Source organism: Palaemon carinicauda, chromosome 3 (assembly GCF_036898095.1).
Source record: "Palaemon carinicauda isolate YSFRI2023 chromosome 3, ASM3689809v2, whole genome shotgun sequence".
Lineage (NCBI taxonomy): Eukaryota > Metazoa > Arthropoda > Malacostraca > Decapoda > Palaemonidae > Palaemon > Palaemon carinicauda.
The window spans coordinates 171,337,557-171,359,349 of NC_090727.1; the positions used below are offsets into that span (position 1 = coordinate 171,337,557).

At 36.8% G+C, this 21,793-nt stretch overlaps 1 protein-coding gene across 1 annotated transcript in view; it reads right to left on the minus strand.

Annotated features, from left to right (window-relative positions):
* The window catches only part of LOC137635325 (uncharacterized), a 51,076-nt gene that overhangs the window by 8,851 nt on the left and 20,432 nt on the right, over window positions 1-21,793 (minus strand). Inside the window, 8 exon segments of the mRNA XM_068367793.1 lie at window positions 220-419; window positions 1,792-1,891; window positions 11,893-12,067; window positions 13,514-13,617; window positions 14,659-14,797; window positions 15,137-15,267; window positions 15,694-15,876; window positions 17,103-17,229. Of these exon segments, the coding sequence (XP_068223894.1) occupies window positions 220-419; window positions 1,792-1,891; window positions 11,893-12,067; window positions 13,514-13,617; window positions 14,659-14,797; window positions 15,137-15,267; window positions 15,694-15,876; window positions 17,103-17,229 (1,159 nt within the window).

Sequence of the window (21,793 nt, forward strand, 5' to 3'; positions counted from 1 at the left end):
GGAGGAAATGATGATGATGAATGACGCCGAGCTGAATATTTTAGTTGATGAATTATTCATTCATGTATTCATCTATTCATCTATTCCTTGATCGGTTGATTAATTCATCAGCATATTATTATCATGTAATTCATAGAGGATGATATGATTAATGGAAAGTTATTTCTTCCATTTAGTTTAATCATACATACATACATACATTCCTTCCTCACTTCTTACTTGTCTCTTCCGTCTCGTCGTATATTATAGCCGATCCTCCCGGCAAGTCTGACGGAGAGACGGCCGACACGGTATACTCGTAGAGGTTGCACCCGAGGAGGTCGTCGAAGGTGAAATACGTAGTGTTGGTCTCTGCTGATTTGGTTTGAAGTGGTCTAACGGTTGCCGACAGGTTGAGGGCTCTGTGAGTGACGATCCACCTGCAGGAGGGGACATTGATAATTGTATGGATGAATGATATAATTAATGATTGAGTGATAGATAAGTGAAAGGATGAATGAGTGATGATTGGATAGATGAATGATGAGTGGCTGGATGAATTATGTAGTGAATAAATTATAGAAAGAATAAATGGTTAGTGTATGGATGAATGATATAATTAATTTATGATGAGTGGGTGGATAAGTGATATAATTAATGGATGAATGAATGATGAGAGGATAGATGAATGATGAGTGGATGGATGAATGGTGTAATGAATGAATGGTGAGTGGATAGATGAATTAGCCTATACCAGAATGAATGATGAGTGGATGGAGTAGATGGGTGAATGATATAGTGAATAAATGAATGATTGATGAGTTGATGGATGAGTGATATAATGAATGATGAGTGGATGGACGAATCATATAATTAATGAATGATAGGAAGAATGAATGAATGAGTGGATGGATGAATGATATACAGTAAGGAATGAAGGAGTGAAGTGATGAACGATATAAGGAATGAATGAATGAATGAATGATTTGAAGTTCTCTGGCATCCTGACATCGTAAGGAATGAATGAGTGAATAGATGAATGATATAATGAATTATTGATGAGGGGATGAATGAGTGATTTGAATAGTGAGTGGATGGATGAACGATATTACGAATGAATGATGGGATGGATAACTATATGAATGAATGAGGGGACTAATGAATCAATGTTCGTCATTGGAATAAATAGAATGTTGTTGTTAATGAAAGGCAAAATTGTTGCAGGTGAATGACTGAGTGAATGAATGATAATCATGGTAACTGAAACTGTTAATAGTGCTGAAACTGAATAGATGAATAAATAAATGAATTCATAGAGGGGTGAATGATTCCATGTCCCTAATGGATATGGAAAAATACTGTGATAAATTAATATTAATAATTTGTTTTTAACAATATGAATGATTGAGGAATGAGTGTCTTACGCTTGGCGAATGAGTGATTGGTAATTAATGGTCATCATTAAAGTGCTTTGAAGAAGCTGAATAAATTTGAATCAACAAAACGGGGATGAATATCAGAAGAAAATATTCATGACTGGAAGCAGCTGTTTTAAGACTGGGCATTTTAGATCGTTGTCTTTGGTGTGAAGAATAAATAAGGAAATTATTTCTAAGTTGATGAAATCATTTTTACTTGATAAAAGTACTTAACTTAAAGTAACGATTCACTTAGTGAAATCAACATTAACTTAAAGTAATTATTGACTTAATAAAGTCATTATTACCTTAGTAAAGTAGTTATTCTCTTATAAAACATTCAGTATTTACTAAGGTAATAATTAAGTTAAGAAAAGTAACAATTGGAAATTACTTATCCACACAAGATGGATGTTCGAGCGGGGCTTCCCATGCAATCTCGGAGAAGCGACCTGATTGACTGATCAAGCGAAGATTCACTGGTCTGCCGGGAGCTGTTGATTAAGGAGGAAAAGGATGATGTAATCTATCGCATCATATGCAGGTTGAATATACAGTACTATAGAAGCAGGAGTCTTATCATCTTTTGAAGGGTAACAAATCATATTTGTTTTTGGGAGGGTAACAAATCATATTTGTCTTTGGAAGGGTAACAAATCATATTTGTCTTTGGAAGGGTAACAAATCATATTTGTCTTTGGGAGGGTAACAAATCATATTTGTCTTTGGGAGGGTAACAAATCATATTTGTCTTTGGAGGGGTAACAAATCATATTTGTCTTTGGGAGGGTAACAAATCATATTTGTCTTTGGAGGGGTAACAAATCATATTTGTCTTTGGGAGGGTAACAAATCATATTTGTCTTTGGAAGGGTAACAAATCATATTTGACTTTGGGAGGGTAACAAATCATATTTGTCTTTGGGAGGGTAACAAATCATATTTGACTTTGGGAGGGTAACAAATCATATTTGTCTTTGGAGGGGTAACAAATCATATTTGTCTTTGGGAGGGTAACAAATCATATTTGTCTTTGGGAGGGTAACAAACCATATTTGTCTTTGGGAGGGTAACAAATCATATTTGTCTTTGGGAGGGTAACAAATCATATTTGACTTTGGGAGGGTAACAAATCATATTTGACTTTGGGAGGGTAACAAACCATATTTGTCTTTGGGAGGGTAACAAATCATATTTGTCTTTGGGAGGGTAACAAATCATATTTGACTTTGGGAGGGTAACAAATCATATTTGACTTTGGGAGGGTAACAAATCATATTTGTCTTTGGAGGGGTAACAAATCATATTTGTCTTTGGGAGGGTAACAAATCATATTTGTCTTTGGGAGGGTAACAAACCATATTTGTCTTTGGGAGGGTAACAAATCATATTTGTCTTTGGGAGGGTAACAAATCATATTTGACTTTGGGAGGGTAACAAATCATATTTGACTTTGGGAGGGTAACAAACCATATTTGTCTTTGGGAGGGTAACAAATCATATTTGTCTTTGGGAGGGTAACAAATCATATTTGACTTTGGGAGGGTAACAAATCATATTTGAATTTGGGAGAGTAACAAATCATATTTGACTTTGGAAGGGTAACAAATCATATTTGTCTTTGGGAGGGTAACAAATCATATTTGTCTTTGGGAGGGTAACAAATCATATTTGTCTTTGGAAGGGTAACAAACCATATTTGTCTTTGGGAGGGTAACAAATCATATTTGAATTTGGGAGGGTAACAAATCATATTTGTCTTTGGAAGGGTAACAAATCATATTTGTCTTTGGAAGGGTAACAAATCATATTTGTCTTTGGAAGGGTAACAAATCATATTTGACTTTGGGAGGGTAACAAATCATATTTGAATTTGGGAGGGTAACAAATCATATTTGACTTTGGAAGGGTAACAAATCATATTTGTCTTTGGGAGGGTAACAAATCATATTTGTCTTTGGGAGGGTAACAAATCATATTTGTCTTTGGGAGGGTAACAAATCATATTTGTCTTTGGAAGGGTAACAAACCATATTTGTCTTTGGGAGGGTAACAAATCATATTTGAATTTGGGAGGGTAAAAAATCATATTTGAATTTGGGAGGGTAACAAATCATATTTGTCTTTGGAGGGGTAACAAATCATATTTGTCTTTGGGAGGGTAACAAATCATATTTGTCTTTGGGAGGGTAACAAATCATATTTGTCTTTGGGAGGGTAACAAATCATATTTGTCTTTGGGAGGGTAACAAATCATATTTGTCTTTGGAGGGGTAACAAATCATATTTGTATTTGGGAGGGTAACAAATCATATTTGTCTTTGGAAGGGTAACAAATCATATTTGACTTTGGGAGGGTAACAAATCATATTTGTCTTTGGGAGGGTAACAAATTATATTTGTCTTTGGGAGGGTAACAAATCATATTTGTCTTTGGGAGGGTAACAAATCATATTTGTCTTTGGGAGGGTAACAAATCATATTTGTCTTTGGGAGGGTAACAAATCATATTTGACTTTGGGAGGGTAACAAATCATATTTGACTTTGGGAGGGTAACAAACCATATTTGTCTTTGGGAGGGTAACAAATCATATTTGACTTTGGGAGGGTAACAAATCATATTTGTCTTTGGGAGGGTAACAAATCATATTTGTCTTTGGGAGGGTAACAAATCATATTTGTCTTTGGAAGGGTAACAAATCATATTTGTCTTTGGGAGGGTAACAAATCATATTTGTCTTTGGGAGGGTAACAAATCATATTTGTCTTTGGGAGGGTAACAAATCATATTTGACTTTGGAAGGGTAACAAATCATATTTGTCTTTGGGAGGGTAACAAATCATATTTGTCTTTGGAGGGGTAACAAATCATATTTGACTTTGGGAGGGTAACAAATCATATTTGTCTTTGGAAGGGTAACAAATCATATTTGACTTTGGGAGGGTAACAAACCATATTTGTCTTTGGGAGGGTAACAAATCATATTTGACTTTGGGAGGGTAACAAATCATATTTGTCTTTGGAAGGGTAACAAATCATATTTGTCTTTGGGAGGGTAACAAATCATATTTGTCTTTGGGAGGGTAACAAATCATATTTGTCTTTGGGAGGGTAACAAATCATATTTGTCTTTGGGAGGGTAACAAACCATATTTGTCTTTGGGAGGGTAACAAATCATATTTGTCTTTGGAAGGGTAACAAATCATATTTGACTTTGGGAGGGTAACAAATCATATTTGTCTTTGGGAGGGTAACAAATCATATTTGACTTTGGGAGGGTAACAAATCATATTTGTCTTTGGAGGGGTAACAAATCATATTTGTCTTTGGGAGGGTAACAAATCATATTTGTCTTTGGGAGGGTAACAAACCATATTTGTCTTTGGGAGGGTAACAAATCATATTTGTCTTTGGGAGGGTAACAAATCATATTTGACTTTGGGAGGGTAACAAATCATATTTGACTTTGGGAGGGTAACAAACCATATTTGTCTTTGGGAGGGTAACAAATCATATTTGTCTTTGGGAGGGTAACAAATCATATTTGACTTTGGGAGGGTAACAAATCATATTTGAATTTGGGAGAGTAACAAATCATATTTGACTTTGGAAGGGTAACAAATCATATTTGTCTTTGGGAGGGTAACAAATCATATTTGTCTTTGGGAGGGTAACAAATCATATTTGTCTTTGGGAGGGTAACAAATCATATTTGTCTTTGGAAGGGTAACAAACCATATTTGTCTTTGGGAGGGTAACAAATCATATTTGAATTTGGGAGGGTAACAAATCATATTTGTCTTTGGAAGGGTAACAAATCATATTTGTCTTTGGAAGGGTAACAAATCATATTTGTCTTTGGAAGGGTAACAAATCATATTTGACTTTGGGAGGGTAACAAATCATATTTGAATTTGGGAGGGTAACAAATCATATTTGACTTTGGAAGGGTAACAAATCATATTTGTCTTTGGGAGGGTAACAAATCATATTTGTCTTTGGGAGGGTAACAAATCATATTTGTCTTTGGGAGGGTAACAAATCATATTTGTCTTTGGAAGGGTAACAAACCATATTTGTCTTTGGGAGGGTAACAAATCATATTTGAATTTGGGAGGGTAAAAAATCATATTTGAATTTGGGAGGGTAACAAATCATATTTGTCTTTGGAGGGGTAACAAATCATATTTGTCTTTGGGAGGGTAACAAATCATATTTGTCTTTGGGAGGGTAACAAATCATATTTGTCTTTGGGAGGGTAACAAATCATATTTGTCTTTGGGAGGGTAACAAATCATATTTGTCTTTGGAGGGGTAACAAATCATATTTGTCTTTGGGAGGGTAACAAATCATATTTGTCTTTGGAAGGGTAACAAATCATATTTGACTTTGGGAGGGTAACAAATCATATTTGTCTTTGGGAGGGTAACAAAATATATTTGTCTTTGGGAGGGTAACAAATCATATTTGTCTTTGGGAGGGTAACAAATCATATTTGTCTTTGGGAGGGTAACAAATCATATTTGTCTTTGGGAGGGTAACAAATCATATTTGACTTTGGGAGGGTAACAAATCATATTTGACTTTGGGAGGGTAACAAACCATATTTGTCTTTGGGAGGGTAACAAATCATATTTGACTTTGGGAGGGTAACAAATCATATTTGTCTTTGGGAGGGTAACAAATCATATTTGTCTTTGGGAGGGTAACAAATCATATTTGTCTTTGGAAGGGTAACAAATCATATTTGTCTTTGGGAGGGTAACAAATCATATTTGTCTTTGGGAGGGTAACAAATCATATTTGTCTTTGGAAGGGTAACAAATCATATTTGACTTTGGAAGGGTAACAAATCATATTTGTCTTTGGGAGGGTAACAAATCATAATTGTCTTTGGAGGGGTAACAAATCATATTTGACTTTGGGAGGGTAACAAATCATATTTGTCTTTGGAAGGGTAACAAATCATATTTGACTTTGGGAGGGTAACAAACCATATTTGTCTTTGGGAGGGTAACAAATCATATTTGACTTTGGGAGGGTAACAAATCATATTTGTCTTTGGAAGGGTAACAAATCATATTTGTCTTTGGGAGGGTAACAAATCATATTTGTCTTTGGGAGGGTAACAAACCATATTTGTCTTTGGGAGGGTAACAAATCATATTTGTCTTTGGGAGGGTAACAAATCATATTTGACTTTGGGAGGGTAACAAATCATATTTGACTTTGGGAGGGTAACAAACCATATTTGTCTTTAGGAGGGTAACAAATCATATTTGTCTTTGGGAGGGTAACAAATCATATTTGACTTTGGGAGGGTAACAAATCATATTTGAAGTTGGGAGGGTAACAAATCATATTTGACTTTGGAAGGGTAACAAATCATATTTGTCTTTGGGAGGGTAACAAATCATATTTGTCTTTGGGAGGGTAACAAATCATATTTGTCTTTGGGAGGGTAACAAATCATATTTGTCTTTGGGAGGGTAACAAATCATATTTGACTTTGGGAGGGTAACAAACCATATTTATCTTTGGGAGGGTAACAAATCATATTTGTCTTTGGGAGGGTAACAAATCATATTTGACTTTGGGAGGGTAACAAATCATATTTGAATTTGGGAGGGTAACAAATCATATTTGACTTTGGAAGGGTAACAAATCATATTTGTCTTTGGGAGGGTAACAAATCATATTTGTCTTTGGGAGGGTAACAAATCATATTTGTCTTTGGGAGGGTAACAAATCATATTTGACTTTGGAAGGGTAACAAATCATATTTGTCTTTGGGAGGGTAACAAATCATATTTGACTTTGGGAGGGTAACAAATCATATTTGAATTTGGGAGGGTAACAAATCATATTTGACTTTGGGAGGATAACAAATCATATTTGTCTTTGGGAGGGTAACAAATTATATTTGTCTTTGGGAGGGTAACAAATCATATTTGTCTTTGGAAGGGTAACAAATCATATTTGTCTTTGGAAGGGTAACAAATCATATTTGTCTTTGGAAGGGTAACAAATCTTATTTGTCTTTGGAAGGGTAACAAATCATATTTGTCTTTGGAAGGGTAACAAATCATATTTGTCTTTGGAAGGGTAACAAATCTTATCTGTCTTTGGAAGGGTAACAAATCATATTTGTCTTTGGAAGGGTAACAAATCATATTTGTCTTTGGAAGGGTAACAAATCATATTTGTCTTTGGAAGGGTAACAAATCATATTTGACTTTGGAAGGGTAACAAACCATATTTGTCTTTGGGAGGGTAACAAATCTTATTTGTCTTTGGAAGGGTAACAAATCATATTTGTCTTTGGAAGGGTAACAAATCATATTTGTCTTTGGAAGGGTAACAAATCATATTTGTCTTTGAAAGGGTAACAAATCTTATTTGTCTTTGGAAGGGTAACAAATCATATTTGTCTTTGGAAGGGTAACAAATCATATTTGTCTTTGGAAGGGTAACAAATCTTATTTGTCTTTGGAAGGGTAACAAATCATATTTGTCTTTGGAAGGGTAACAAATCATATTTGTCTTTGGAAGGGTAACAAATCATATTTGTCTTTGGAAGGGTAACAAATCATATTTGTCTTTGGAAGGGTAACAAATCATATTTGTCTTTGGAAGGGTAACAAATCATATTTGTCTTTGGAAGGGTAACAAATCTTATTTGTCTTTGGAAGGGTAACAAATCTTATTTGTCTTTGGGAGGGTAACAAATCATATTTGTCTTTGGAAGGGTAACAAATCATATTTGTCTTTGGGAGGGTAACAAATCATATTTGTCTTTGGAAGGGTAACAAATCATATTTGACTTTGGGAGGATAACAGATCATATTTGACTTTGGAAGGGTAACAAATCATATTTGTCTTTGGGAGGGTAACAAATCATATTTGTCCTTGGAAGGGTAACAAATCATATTTGACTTTGGGAGGGTAACAAACCATATTTGTCTTTGGGAGGGTAACAAATCATATTTGTCTTTGGAAGGGTAACAAATCATATTTGACTTTGGGAGGGTAACAAATCATATTTGACTTTGGAAGGGTAACAAATCATATTTGTCTTTGGGAGGGTAACAAATCATATTTGTCTTTGGAAGGGTAACAAATCATATTTGTTTTTGGGAGGGTAACAAATCATATTGAACTTGAAATAATTAACTCATCTAGCCTAAAAGCTTTTGCTCAGAGAGTCTATGCTTCAACAGAAAAGAAATGCATTTTAACCATAAAAGAAGCTCTTTTGGTAAACCCCAAGAATATAAGCGGTGGATTACCCTTAAATCTGCACTCGTTGGTGTTGACGTAACTGTTCTGCCTTTACTTGAATCAGATGGCTCTGTCACTCACTGTCCAAAGGAAAAGGTAACCCTTTTGGTTAATGTGTTTGACAGTAATCAGAATAATAAGAAACTTGATCTTCCGCATTCCTGTTTTCCTGAGGCTAAATTAACTAGTTTAGCTTTTTGGTCTCGGGAAATTAAAGCTCTCTTGGTGGACCTTGATGATCATGGAGTTGTAAACCCAAATGGGATTTTTCCTTTTTTTTTTTCATAAAGACTACAGATTTCTTATCTCCAAAGTTATCTGTTGTTTTCTGCAATTTAGCAAGAAGAGGTTCTTTTAGCACTTGTTGGAGAATTGGTAATGTTACTCCTTTTTGTAAATGTTTTTGTGGTAGCTCAAGTCCACCTGATTATAGCTAGAATTAGTGCATGGTGCAAATTATGGGGTATGAAGTTGAATCCTAACAAAACTCAAAGTATGATTGTAAGTAGGTCAAGGACGGTGGCTCCTCAACATCCGGATCTCAGTATTGATAATGTTTCTTTAAATATGTATGACTCTTTCAAAATTTTAGGTGTGATTCTCGACAGTAAATTTACTTTTGAGAAACATATAAGGTCTGTGTCTTCTTCAATTGCACAAAAAATAGGCTTATTGAGAAAGTCTTTCAAGATTTTCGGTGATCAATCTATCCTGAAGAAGTGTTTTAATTCTTTCATTCTACCTTGTTTTGAGTATTGTTCTCCTGTCTGGTCTTCAGCTGCTGATTCTCATCTTAATTTGTTGGACAGAAACTTACGGTCTATTAAATTTCTTATTCCTGATCTAGATATTAATCTCTGGCACCGTCGTTCAATTAGTTCATTATGCATGTTGCATAAGATTTTTCATAACTCTGACTATCCTTTACATTCAGATCTCCCTGGACAATTTTATCCTGTTCGTAATACTAGGCAGGCAGTTAATTCTAATAGCCAGGCCTTCTCCATCAGGAGGCTCAATACTACGCAGTATTCTAGAAGTTTTATTCCAGCTGTTACTAAGTTGTGGAATGATCTTCCTAATCGGGTGGTTGAATCAGTAGAACTTCAAAAGTTCAAAGTTGGAGCAAATGCTTTTCTGTTGACCAGGCGGACATGAGTCTTTTATAGTTTATTTATGACATATTTGTTTTTGATGTTGTTAATAGTTTATATATGACATGTCTGTTTTGACGTTGTTACTGTTTTTAGAATGATTTATTGTTAATTTGTTCTCTTCATTTATTTATTTCCTTTCCTCACTGGGCTATTTTTCCCTGTTGGAGCCCCTGGGCTTATAGCATCTTGCTTTTCCAACTAGGGTTGTAGCTTGGATAGTAATAATAATAATAATAATAGCCCAGTTTCCATATTTCCAATATTATCTAAAGTTTTTGAACGTCTTTTAGAAAAAATGTCTTAATAGGTCTGTTCTCTAGTTTGTAATTTGGTTTTCGTAAAGGCCTTGGAGCATGTGATGCACTTCTCACAATCTCCAATGCTGTGTTGAAATCTCTTGATTGTGGTCAGGAAGTTTGTATGATTGGCCTTGATTTTAGTGCTGCCCTTGACTGTGTTAATCATGAGGTCCTGTTTTCAAATTCAAGCAGTTGGAAGTGGGTTGGTCTTTTCTTGGCATCATTGTTGAATTTTTAAGTGATAGATCATAAAAGAGTTGTTGTTGATGGGCACCATAGTGAGTGTCGGAATGTGACATCTGGTGTTCCTCAGGGTAGTTTTATTTTGTCCATTATTTTTCATACTATATAAACATGACATGTAGTTTGGCCTAGAATACAAGCTCGTTGCATATGCAGATGATGATACTCTCTTTACATCAATTCCATCTCTTAAAAGTAGATCTAAGGTTGCAGAATCCCTTAATAGCTAAAATTGGTGCATGGTACAAATTATGGGGCATGAAGCTGAACCCTAATAAAACTCAGTGTGATTGTAAGTAGGCCGAGGACGGTGACTCCTCAGCATCTGGATCTCAGATGGATTTTGTACCTGTATGTCTTTCAAAATTTTACATGTGATTCTCATTAGCAAATTTTCTTTTGCGAAACTCATTAGGTCTGTATCTTCTTCAATTGCACGAAATATTGGTTTATTAAGAAAGTATTTTAGGATTTTCGGTGATCAATCTATTCTGAAGAGGTGTTTTAATTCTTTCATTCTGCTTTGTTTCGAGTATTGTTCTCCTGTTTGGTCTTCAGGTGCTGAAATTCAGCTTAATTTTTTGGGCAGACCCTTACGTTGTATTTAATGTCTTGTTCCTGATTTAGATATTAATCTCTGGTGCCATCGTTGATTTAGTTCGTTATGAATGTTGCATAAGATTTTTCATAATTCTGACCATTTTTCGCATTCAGATCTTCCCGGACAGTACCATTCTGTTCGTAATATTAGGTATGCAGTTAATTCAAATAGTCATGCCTTTTCCATCATGAGGCTCAATACTACACATTATTCTAGAAGTTTTATTCCAGCTGTGATCAGATTGTGGAATGATCTTCCTAATCAGGTAGTTGAATCGGCGGAACTTCTAAAGTTCAAACTTGCAGCGAATGTTTTTATGCTGAACAGGCTGACATAAGTCTCTTTTCATAGTTTATATATAAAAGATGTCATGGTTGAAGAATATCGGAGATGGTGTAGGAAAAGTTCATGCAAAAAGTTAAAGTACTTCTGGGTGTATCTAGAAACATGATGGTAATACGAAGAAATGTTCTACATATGAACAAGAACACAACACAGATTTTTATGGTTACTTTACCGTTAGATAGTATACCCCCCACACACACTATATATAGATATATATATATATATATATATATATATATATATATATATATATATATATATATATATATCTATATATAATATATATATATATATATATATATATATATATATATATATGAATATATATATATATATATATATATATATATATATATATATATATAATATATGTATATATATATATGAATGTATATATATATATATATATATATATATATATATATATATATATATATATATATATATATATATATATATATATATATATATGCAATTATCTGAACTTCAAGCTGCAAAGCATTGCCAATGACAGGGCAGACATCAAACAACCAAACTCACGCAGGCTAGACATAACATTAATTACCAGCTTCGTCAGTGTGCGTGGTGTGTTTCAGCGGCGTGCTGAGGACTCCTGTGATGGCGATGGTCCTGATGGTGATCAAATAAAGGGTGCAGGCCTCCAAGTCCTCCAGAAGGATGGACGTGGTGTTGGAAGATAAGCAGTGATCGTAAAGACTGTCGTATCGCCGGTAGCAAACCTGTAGTAGAATGAGTAGGCCTATGAGGTTAGTTATTCAAAAGAGGTTTATTGTTGGCATTATTGGTGAGGATATATTGAAAATAATGCCACACACATGCAGTATATGTACACAACACAAACAACAACAAATACAACCGTTTCTAGTCCACTTTAGGACAAAGGCCTCAGACATGTCCTTTTAAATATCTGGGGTTTGGCCATTTCATCACCTCGCTAGCCATTGCGAATTGGTGATTTTGGGAGAATTTAGTCTGATTGCTCACAGCAAACCAGCTTAGTATGAGTGGTGCTGACTATAGTCAATTTTTTTTAGCGAGGCAGATTTGCACCGACGCGCAGCGGTGCCCATTTAGCTCGGAAAAGTTTCCTGATCGCTGATTGGTTGGACAAGATAATTCTAACTTTTCCGAGCTATAAGGACACCGCTGCGAGTCGGTGCAAATGCGCCTCATTAAAAGAAATTTACTATAGTATATCTTTGTTGATCTTGGCGATACACAAGCCCTTTCACCACTTTAAGGTATTCCTACTGAGAAAGACTGCTTTTACACACTTTATCACGCTCATTCTTAAGGAAAAGGAATAGTTTCAAGTGATATATATGTATTTATGCACCATTAATATATTCCCACAGACTTGAATCCTCTTTGCTTATTAGATATTATTTATTTATCCAATTGTCCATATTTGTCTATATACCTAAATATCTACACCAACAACATATGTAGCCTTTTTTAGTCCACTGCAGGACAAAGGCCTCAGAAATGTCATTATTCATGACGAGGGTTTGGCTAGTTTTCCTCACCACACTGGCTGATATGAGGCGATTTTTGTCTGATCGCTCACAGCAAACCAACCCAGTATAGCTTTGCTGACCAATGCGATACATAAAACCTTTCACAACGTTAAAGGGACCTATCAATCTATGTGAATATATTATGTGTATGTATAAAATGTATGTATGTAAAGTATATATGTAAGAAAGCCTACCTATCCTATTTTACTCCCAACCTGTACATCTGATGTAATTGTGAGCACCTCTGTACATCACCTGTTGGCTGACTCACAATCTATATATCTGACGTAATTGTAAATCACAATTGTAAATCCACCTTTTAACTTATAACACCCTTTTCCCTTCCGCCCAAGTAGAGCAAAACAGTTATTATTATTATTATTATTATTATTATTATTATTATTATTATTACTTGCTAACCTACATCCCTAGTTGGAAAAGCAGGATGCTATAAGCCCAGGGGCTCCAACAGGGAAAATAGCTCAATGAGGAAAGGAAACAGGAAAAATGAAATATTTCAAGAACAGTAACATTAATACAAATAGTTCCTATATAAACTATAAAAATTATAACAAAATAAGTGGAAAAGAAATAAGAGAGAATAGTGTGCCCGAGAACTGGGAATAAAAAGGTCACGTGACCAAATACCTGATATCCAAGGAGACAAGCGTTTCCCAGCGTTCCTTCCCAGGAGATGGTCATCGAAGTCAGGGATGAGTAGTCCGTCGATGGGTTGACCGGAGGAGTGACACCTGGTGGTTAAATTGTTGTACTGTTCACGAGAGAATTGTTTCTAGGTTGGGTTAGGTTAGGCTAGGATTAGAATGAACCTCTGTCATTTAAGCATAACAAGGATATTCAATTGTAGAATTGAATCTTCTTGTGTTTTATTGATATCGTTTGAAATTATTACGTATTTGTATAAGCCATCGAAACTGCTTTACAAATCAGTGAATGATATAGCTCAGAATTGAAGCTCTTTTACAGATCGATGAATAAATTGTCTCGATGAATATATCTGAAATTAAATGAGAGAGAGAGAGAGAGAGAGAGAGAGAGAGAGAGAGAGAGAGAGAGAGAGAGAGAGAGAGAGAGAGAGAGAGAGTAGATTCTTATGATAGGGACCTTCTCTTTTTCTATGTTCCTCTACTCTAAAAATTATGAAAGAATAATTTCGAGCAATATTTTCACAAAACCAATTTAGTAAGTTTTGTAGTAAAATCTTCCGGTAGCACTCCTTCAATTGTTTACAATGAAATGTTATCATTAGACTTTCATAAGGAAAAAGGCGTTAAATCTCTCTCTCTCTCTCTCTCTCTCTCTCTCTCTCTCTCTCTCTCTCTCTCTCTCTCTCTCTGATTGTTTACCAAACCTTGTTTACTTTCATACTAAGAATAGTATGTCTGTTTACGTGTCACACATTACCCTACCTCTGTAGTTATCAAATAGTCTTGCTTTCCCTATCAAGCCAGATAAGTAAAGTGCCAAACTTATTTTAAGGTAATCTTAAAAGATATATTTAATTTCTGTGTCCTCAGTTACTATCAACAAATCGTTATCGCATTAGACTACCTTTACTTATTATCTTATTCATTCCCGATTGTTCTTTAGTTAGAGGGGATAGGTTTTTAATGGTAAATTACTCTATAGTTACAATTTAGCTTAAATTGCTCTATAGTTACATTTAGAGCCCGTCTTGCATAAGGCAAGGTAATCTTAAAGCAAGCAGGCTTAAATTGCTGTATAATTAAAGTTTAGGTAAGCAAGACTAGAGCCCTTTTTTTATCTTTTACCTGAAGGCAAAGTAGTAGCTTGACTGAAATAATCTGGACCTCTGGTGCTCACGAAGTATGGATTCAGCTGGAATTTGTAAAGAGTGCAGGGGTCAAGGTAGGTCACGTTGTAGTAGCAGGTCTTCACGTGGCAACGTGACTGGAATAAAAACAACGAACAATTATAATTATTTTGCTTCTGGAACATTTTAGAATGTTTTCGTTTCATATAGGTCCACAAGTTTAGATTTTTTTTTTTTTTTGTGGGGTTTGATGTTGACTTTACTATCTTGATTTCCTCGGATGTTATTTGCATTAGCAATGGTGATAACTAGTTTTTATACTTATTTTTTACTAAACTGAAAAGGCTTAAGCAACCCTTTTAGACGATAATTTTTCGTTATTTTTGAGAAAGGAAGCCTTCAATATGCACCCTAAGGCCTAGACCATCAAAGTTTATATGTAATGTTTAATGCTTTCGCAAATTTTGCACACTCACATCAGTACTAAAATCATCATTGACGATTATTGTATACTTGCTAAGGTCTTCTCTGACATCACTGACAATCCATTTCAAGTAAGCCCAAGTTTCACCAACTGACACCACCAAGAATTCCAGAACAGCGCCACCTGTGGGAAGATGGGAACACCAAGTTTTATCCTTTAAAAATATAACTCGATAATACAGGGTGTTCAAATCGTCTTTGCGCAGTAAGCATTCGAGGCCCATTACTCTCTTTATGTGGTCACACCACGTAAAAGTTGCATATCTTTACTTTACTTTTACGTTGAAGGTTGCTTTTCCGGTCCCATACAGCGGGGGAACCCCGCTCTCTACAGGACCTCCACTGTCGTTTTACCTTGTTCGTTCAGAGTATTTAACGTTTCATATCGCGTATTGTTCATTTACTGTTAAATCGCCACTATATAGTGTCGAATTATTTACTGAAGAGAGACTTTTGTCACTTTTCAAACACCCTGTACTACTCATCAACGTTTCTGTGTACCGACAATAAAACCATAAAATATGTCCCTGATAATAGATTTAAGCCGTACCTTCTGGACTCGTTATATTCCATTCGCATCGGCCTACATTTCCTTGTCCATCAACGCCCAGGATGACAGCCTCCGAGACGCAACAGGTGTTGTGGAGAGTGGCTGATACGGGGTCATTTGTACCTTCCTCAAACTCTTCGATGGTCAAGATCTCCGGAGGTGTTGAGGAGATTCTGGCCAACCCTAGAAGGTAATTGTTTATAGATATGACTGATCTGTTAAGCATTACTGATATCAATATATTTCATAGTTGTTTTATTATTTCTTTATTCTTGACTTCTCTATTTTCTTTCCAAACTTGGCCTCTTTCCCTGTTGGAGACCTTTTGCACCTAGCATTCTGCTTTTCCAATTGTGGTCGTAACTTGGTTAAGCCACCTTGACACTTGCACGATTTTCGTTTCAGTAATGCCACGCAATGCGTCTTGTTAGTGAATAAATTCTTCGTGTGAAGAGTGCGGGCACAACTATAAAGAATTTTGAAATGTTAAAAAAATTGGCACGCGTAAATTTTCATGCCATTTTACCCTTCACACTGCCACCAAGACTTGGATCACTGACGCGACGAATTGTGCGACATTGCTGAAACGAAAATCATACAAGTGTCAAGGCGGGGAAAGAATTATCTTAAAAGCTGGCATGTAATTTAAGCACGACCACTGAGATAAAGGCATAACAAACACTTAATTTAAGTGTCTGTTTCTTCTTCTTGCAGTTACCTGGAAATTATCTAGTCATAAAACTCTAAACATTAAGGATTTTTTTTAATTCATTGACAATCAAAAACTAAGACCTAGTTTGCTACCTCTCAAGTTTCAGTTGAGATAAAAAAAAAATGGGGAGGGTTGGCGGCAGGAAAGGCATCCGGCCCAAAGTCATTAGCCAGAAACATCGACCCCACATAAAAGTGGGAAAAGATGCAGACAAAGAAGAAGAAGATTCATTTACGTGATACAACGCGAACAATTAAACCTTATGCGATAAGGTGGATGGATGGATGAAACTGTAAGAAACGTGATTTCATTGTGGTGGCCTATTGGAATCGTCCCTGCCTGGCATTCTGCTAGATTGGGGTTCGAGTCCCTTTCAAGCTCGAGAGTTTTTTGTAGTGTCTGCAACCTCACCATCCTTGTGAGCTATTGAAGGGGGTTTTGGGGGACCCTATAGAGTTACCTGCTGAGTTATCTGCAGCCATTGCCTGGCTCTTCCTGGTCCTAGCTTGATGGAGAGGGGAATTTGACGTTGATCATATGTATGTATGGTCTGTCTCTTGGGCACAGTCCTGCTAAATCAGGGAATTGTCACTGTCCCTTCCCTCTGCCTTCATGAGAGGCCTTTAAAACCTTTAAACCCATGGTCTAAATTCCTTCAAGATAAATTTAGCTTGTTCTCTCTCTCTCTCTCTCTCACCTGACTTTGTGTCTTGCAAAGTAGCCGCGACAGTCCAGTTTTTGTTCGCACAGGTTTCCTCCGTGTCAAATCCGGTGCAATCCGGTTCGTCATCGGTTATGCAAATTGGTAATTCGTAATCTTTTTCCTGTAAGAAAAAATTATGCAACATCGAGAGATACTTTATTAACGCGCATCTGATATTTTGTTAACTTTTTCTTGGGCAAAAAAAAAAAATAGTAAGATGTATTTTGTGAGAGTAAAGGGAATTATTTGCAAAGTAGCTAAATAATAAGAACGGAAAGGATAAAAAATTTTACTATGCCAAAAATAAAATGTAATAATTGAGAAAATTTTCATTGAAAAAAAAAGGTTAAATTTTTAATACTCTTATCTAGAGTAATAAAAGTTAAAGGACTTTCCATAATTTGTCTTGTTTAATGATAATAATAATAATAATAACAATAATAATAATAATAATAATAATAATAATAATAATAATAATAATTAGGTAGTAGACCCTCTTTCAAGTAGGTTTTGTTGAAAATAATAGCTGCCTCAGTGGCATTTATTACTATTACTTGCGTATGGGCCAGGTTGTGAGAAAAGTGAAAAAAGAGCGGAATGAGTTCTGGAATGAATAACTAGGTGTGCAGAAGGACTGGGTAGAAGGAATTATATAGTTGTCATGGGTGACTTAAATGCTAGAGTGGGCTCTGGAGAGGTAGAAGGTGTCATTAGGAAGTATGGCGTACCAGGTGAAAATGAGAGTGGTGAGAGACTGGTAGATATGTGTGTTGAGCAAGAGATGGTGATAAGTTCTAGCTTTTTCAAAAAGAAAGATAAAAACAAATATACATGGGTAAGAGTGGCAAATGGAAGAGTAGTAGAAGGGGCATTAATGGATTATGTGTTGATAACTAAAAGAATGTTTGGAAGATTGGAAGACATGCACGTGTTTAGGGGTATGCCTAACGGTGTGTCTGATCATTTTTTGGTGGAAGGAAAATTAGTTGTAGCAAAAGAGTGGGGGAATAGAGTAGGTGGATGTAAAAGGGAGCTAGTGAGGGTTGAAGAGCTAATAAAACCTGGGGTAAAAAGTAAATATCAAGAAAGGTTGAAAATGGCATATGACGAAGTGAAAGTAAGAGAAACTGGTAATTTAGAGGAGTGGAAGTTAGTAAAAGAAAATTTTGTTGGGATTGCAAGTGATGTGTGTGGCAAGAAGTTTGTTGGAGGCAGCATGAGGAAAGGCAGTGAATGGTGGAATGAAGGAGTGAAGGTAAAAGTGGAAGAGAAAAAGAGGGCTTTTGAAGAACGGCTGCAGAGTAATAGTGTAGAGAAGTATGAGAGATATAGAGAAAAAAATGTGGAAGTAAAGCACAAGGTAAGTGAGGCAAAGAGTGCAGCTGACCTGAGGTGGGGTCTGGGATTGGGTCATTCATATGAAGAGAATAAGAAGAAGTTTTGGAAAGAAGTGAAGAGAGTAAGGAAGGCTGGTTCAAGTATTTAAGAGACAGTGAAAGATGGAAATGGAAGGTTGTTAAGAGGAGAAGAGGCAAGGAAAAGGTGGGCAGAATATTTTGAAAGTTTACTGAATGTTGAGGATAATAGGGAGGCAGATATAATTGCTGTTGCAGGTGTTGAGGTTCCGGTGATGGGAGATGAGAATGAGAGAGAGATTACAAGAGAGGAAGTGAGGAGAGTACTAGATGAAACGAGAGTAGGAAAAGCATCTGGTATGGATGGTGTGAGAGCTGAGATGTTGAAGGAAGTGGGTGTGACTGTACTTGAATGGTTGGTGAGATTGTTTAATATGTGTTTTGTGTTGTCAATGGTACCAGTAGATTGGGTTTGTGCGTGTATTGTACCACTATATAAGGGTAAGGGAGATGTGCACGAGTGTTGTAATTCAAAGGGTATTAGTTTGTTGAGTGTGGTGGGAAAAGTGTATGGTAGAGTACTGATTAATAGGATTAAGGATAAAACAGAGAATGCAATCTTAGAAGTACAGGGTGGTTTTAGAAGAGGTAGGGGTTGTATGAATCAGATTTTTACAGTTAGGCAGATATGCGAGAAATATTTAGCAAGAGTTAAGGTGTATGTTGCATTTATGGATCTGGAGAAAGCGTATGATAGAGTTGATAGGGAAGCAATGTGGAATGTGATGAGGTTATATGGAGTTGGTGGAAGGTTGTTGCAAGCAGTGAAAAGTTTCTACAAAGGTAGTAAAGCATGTGTTAGGATAGGAAATGAAGTGAGCGATTGGTTTCCGGTGAGAGAGGGGCTGAGAGAGGGATGTGTGATGTCGTCATGGTTGTTTAACTTGTATGTTGATGAAGTAGTGAGAGAGGTGAATGCTCGAGTGCTTGAACGGGGATTAAAACTGGTAGACGAGAATGACCATGAATGGGAGGTAAATCAGTTGTTGTTTGCGGATGATACTGTATTGGTTGCAGACGCGGAAGAGAAGCCTGGCCGATAAGTGACAGAATTTGGAAGGGTGTGTGAGAGAGGGAAGTTGAGAGTTAATGTGGGTAAGAGTAAGGTTATGAGATTTACGAGAAGGGAAGGTGGTGCGAGGTTGAATGTCATTTTGAATGGAGAGTTACTTGAGGAGGTGGATCAGTTTAAGTACTTGGGGTCTGTCGTTGCAAATGGTGGAGTGGAAGCAGATGTATGTCAGAGAGTGAATGAAGGTTGCAAAGTGTTGGGGGCAGTTAAAGGAGTAGTAAAAAATAGAGGGTTGGGCATGAATGTAAAGAGAGTTCTGTATGAGAAAGTGATTGTACCAAGTGTGAAGTAAGGATTGCAGTTGTGGGGAATGAAAGTGACGGAGAGATAGAAATTGAGTGTGTTTGAGATGAAATGCCTAAGGAGTCTGGTGTATCTCGAGTAGATAGGGTTAGGAACGAAGTAGTGAGGGTGAGAATGGGTGTAAGAAATGATTTAGCAGCTATAGTGGATATGAATGTGTTGATGTGGTTTGGCCGTGTTGAGAGAATGGAAAATGGCTGTCTGCTAAAGAAGGTGATGAATGCAAGAGTTGATGGGAGAAGTACAAGAGGAAGGCCAAGGTTTGGGTGGATGGATGGAGTGAAGGAAGCTCTGGGTGATAGGAGGGTCGATGTGAGAGAGTCAAGAGAGCGTGCTAGAAATAGGAATGAATGGCGAGCGATTGTGACGGAGTTCCGGTAGGCCCTGCTGCTTCCTCCGGTGCCTTAGATGACCGCGGAGGTAGCAGCAGTAGGGGATTCAGTGTTATGAAGCTCCATCTGTGGTGGATAACAGGGGAGGGTGGGCAGTGGCACCCCTAGCAGTACCAGCAGAACTCGGTTGAGTCCATTGTCAGGCTGGGAGGAATGTAGAGAGGAGAGGTCCCCTTTTTTGTTTCATTTGTTTGATGTGGGCTACCCCCCAAAATTGGGGGAAGTGCCTTGCTATATGTATGTATGTATGTATGTACTTGCTAAATTACAACCTTAGTTGGAAAAGCAGGATACTATAAGCCCAGCAGCCTATAGCATTCAGCTTCTCAATGGCTCGAATGTTCTTTTTCTCAGCATTACTGCATTCCGCCAGTAGCTGTGCTATGTTGGACATCAGTAGAGCGACCAAAATGCATAGATAGAATTTTTATGATATTATGGTAAAATCAGAGTCAGCAGTTCATTACCAGTTAAGATAGGCTACAATGCATTTCGAGAGGATTTCGTGTTGCTCCTCTCATGTACAGCGTAAGATCGAATAGGTGTGGTTTGTTCGTCCGTTAAAGACTACCCGGAGTTTTCACTCTTAGACTCGAAGTCCTAGCCCCCCAAAATAGATGTTGTCTGGCTGGCTCTATTTATATAAGTGGAGCTGGTTTGTCAAGTAGTGTGCTGGCTGATGACTGGTCTTCTCGGGCGAAGTCCATACTGGTTCTGGGATGGAACTGTTTTCCCATTGGCTAAAGCTTTCAGCAGCAAAAGATCTATCTCAGTTAGGTTACTACTCTGTTTATGGTTGTCAAGGTTGGGAGGACCTACTCAGACCAAGAATTCTTCCAGCCTTGACAACCGTGAGCAGAGTAGTAACCTGACTGAGACGAACCCCTTCTCAGCTAGCGCCTTAGCCAATGAGAGAGCAGCGCAGAATATTCTCAGCCTTACAACTGTGATCTGAGCAGTAACCTGACAGGTGGATCCATTCCCGGCAAAGCGCCTTAACTGGGAGAATAGCTCCTTCCCAGATCCGGTATGGACCAATCATCAGCTAGCACCCAACATGACAAACCAGCTCCAGCGGCATAAATAAAGCCAGCCAACTCACCTCTCACTACGGGCCAACCAAGGGAAAGGCCCGTGCCAACAAGATGTGTTGGCTTTAATGCACAACCAACCAGCCAACCATCACCTCTCATCTACAGGCTAAGACTAAATGGTTGTTTGTGTGTGTTCAGAACTGGCAAGGCAATCTGAACACACAAACGTCCGTTCAGTCTTAACCTGTAGATGAGAGAAAGAACATGGAACCGTCTTGAAACGTGTTTGCAGCTGATCTTACCTGAAGATAAGCTATTGATTTTGATTGTATATTTTTACCATAAAATTATAGAAATTCTTTCCATTTTTCTCCCTCCACTTATGTCCAACATAGCATGGCTACTGGCGGAATGCAGTATTGCTGAGAAGAAGAACATTTGATCCATTGAGAAGCTTAATTATAAGGTA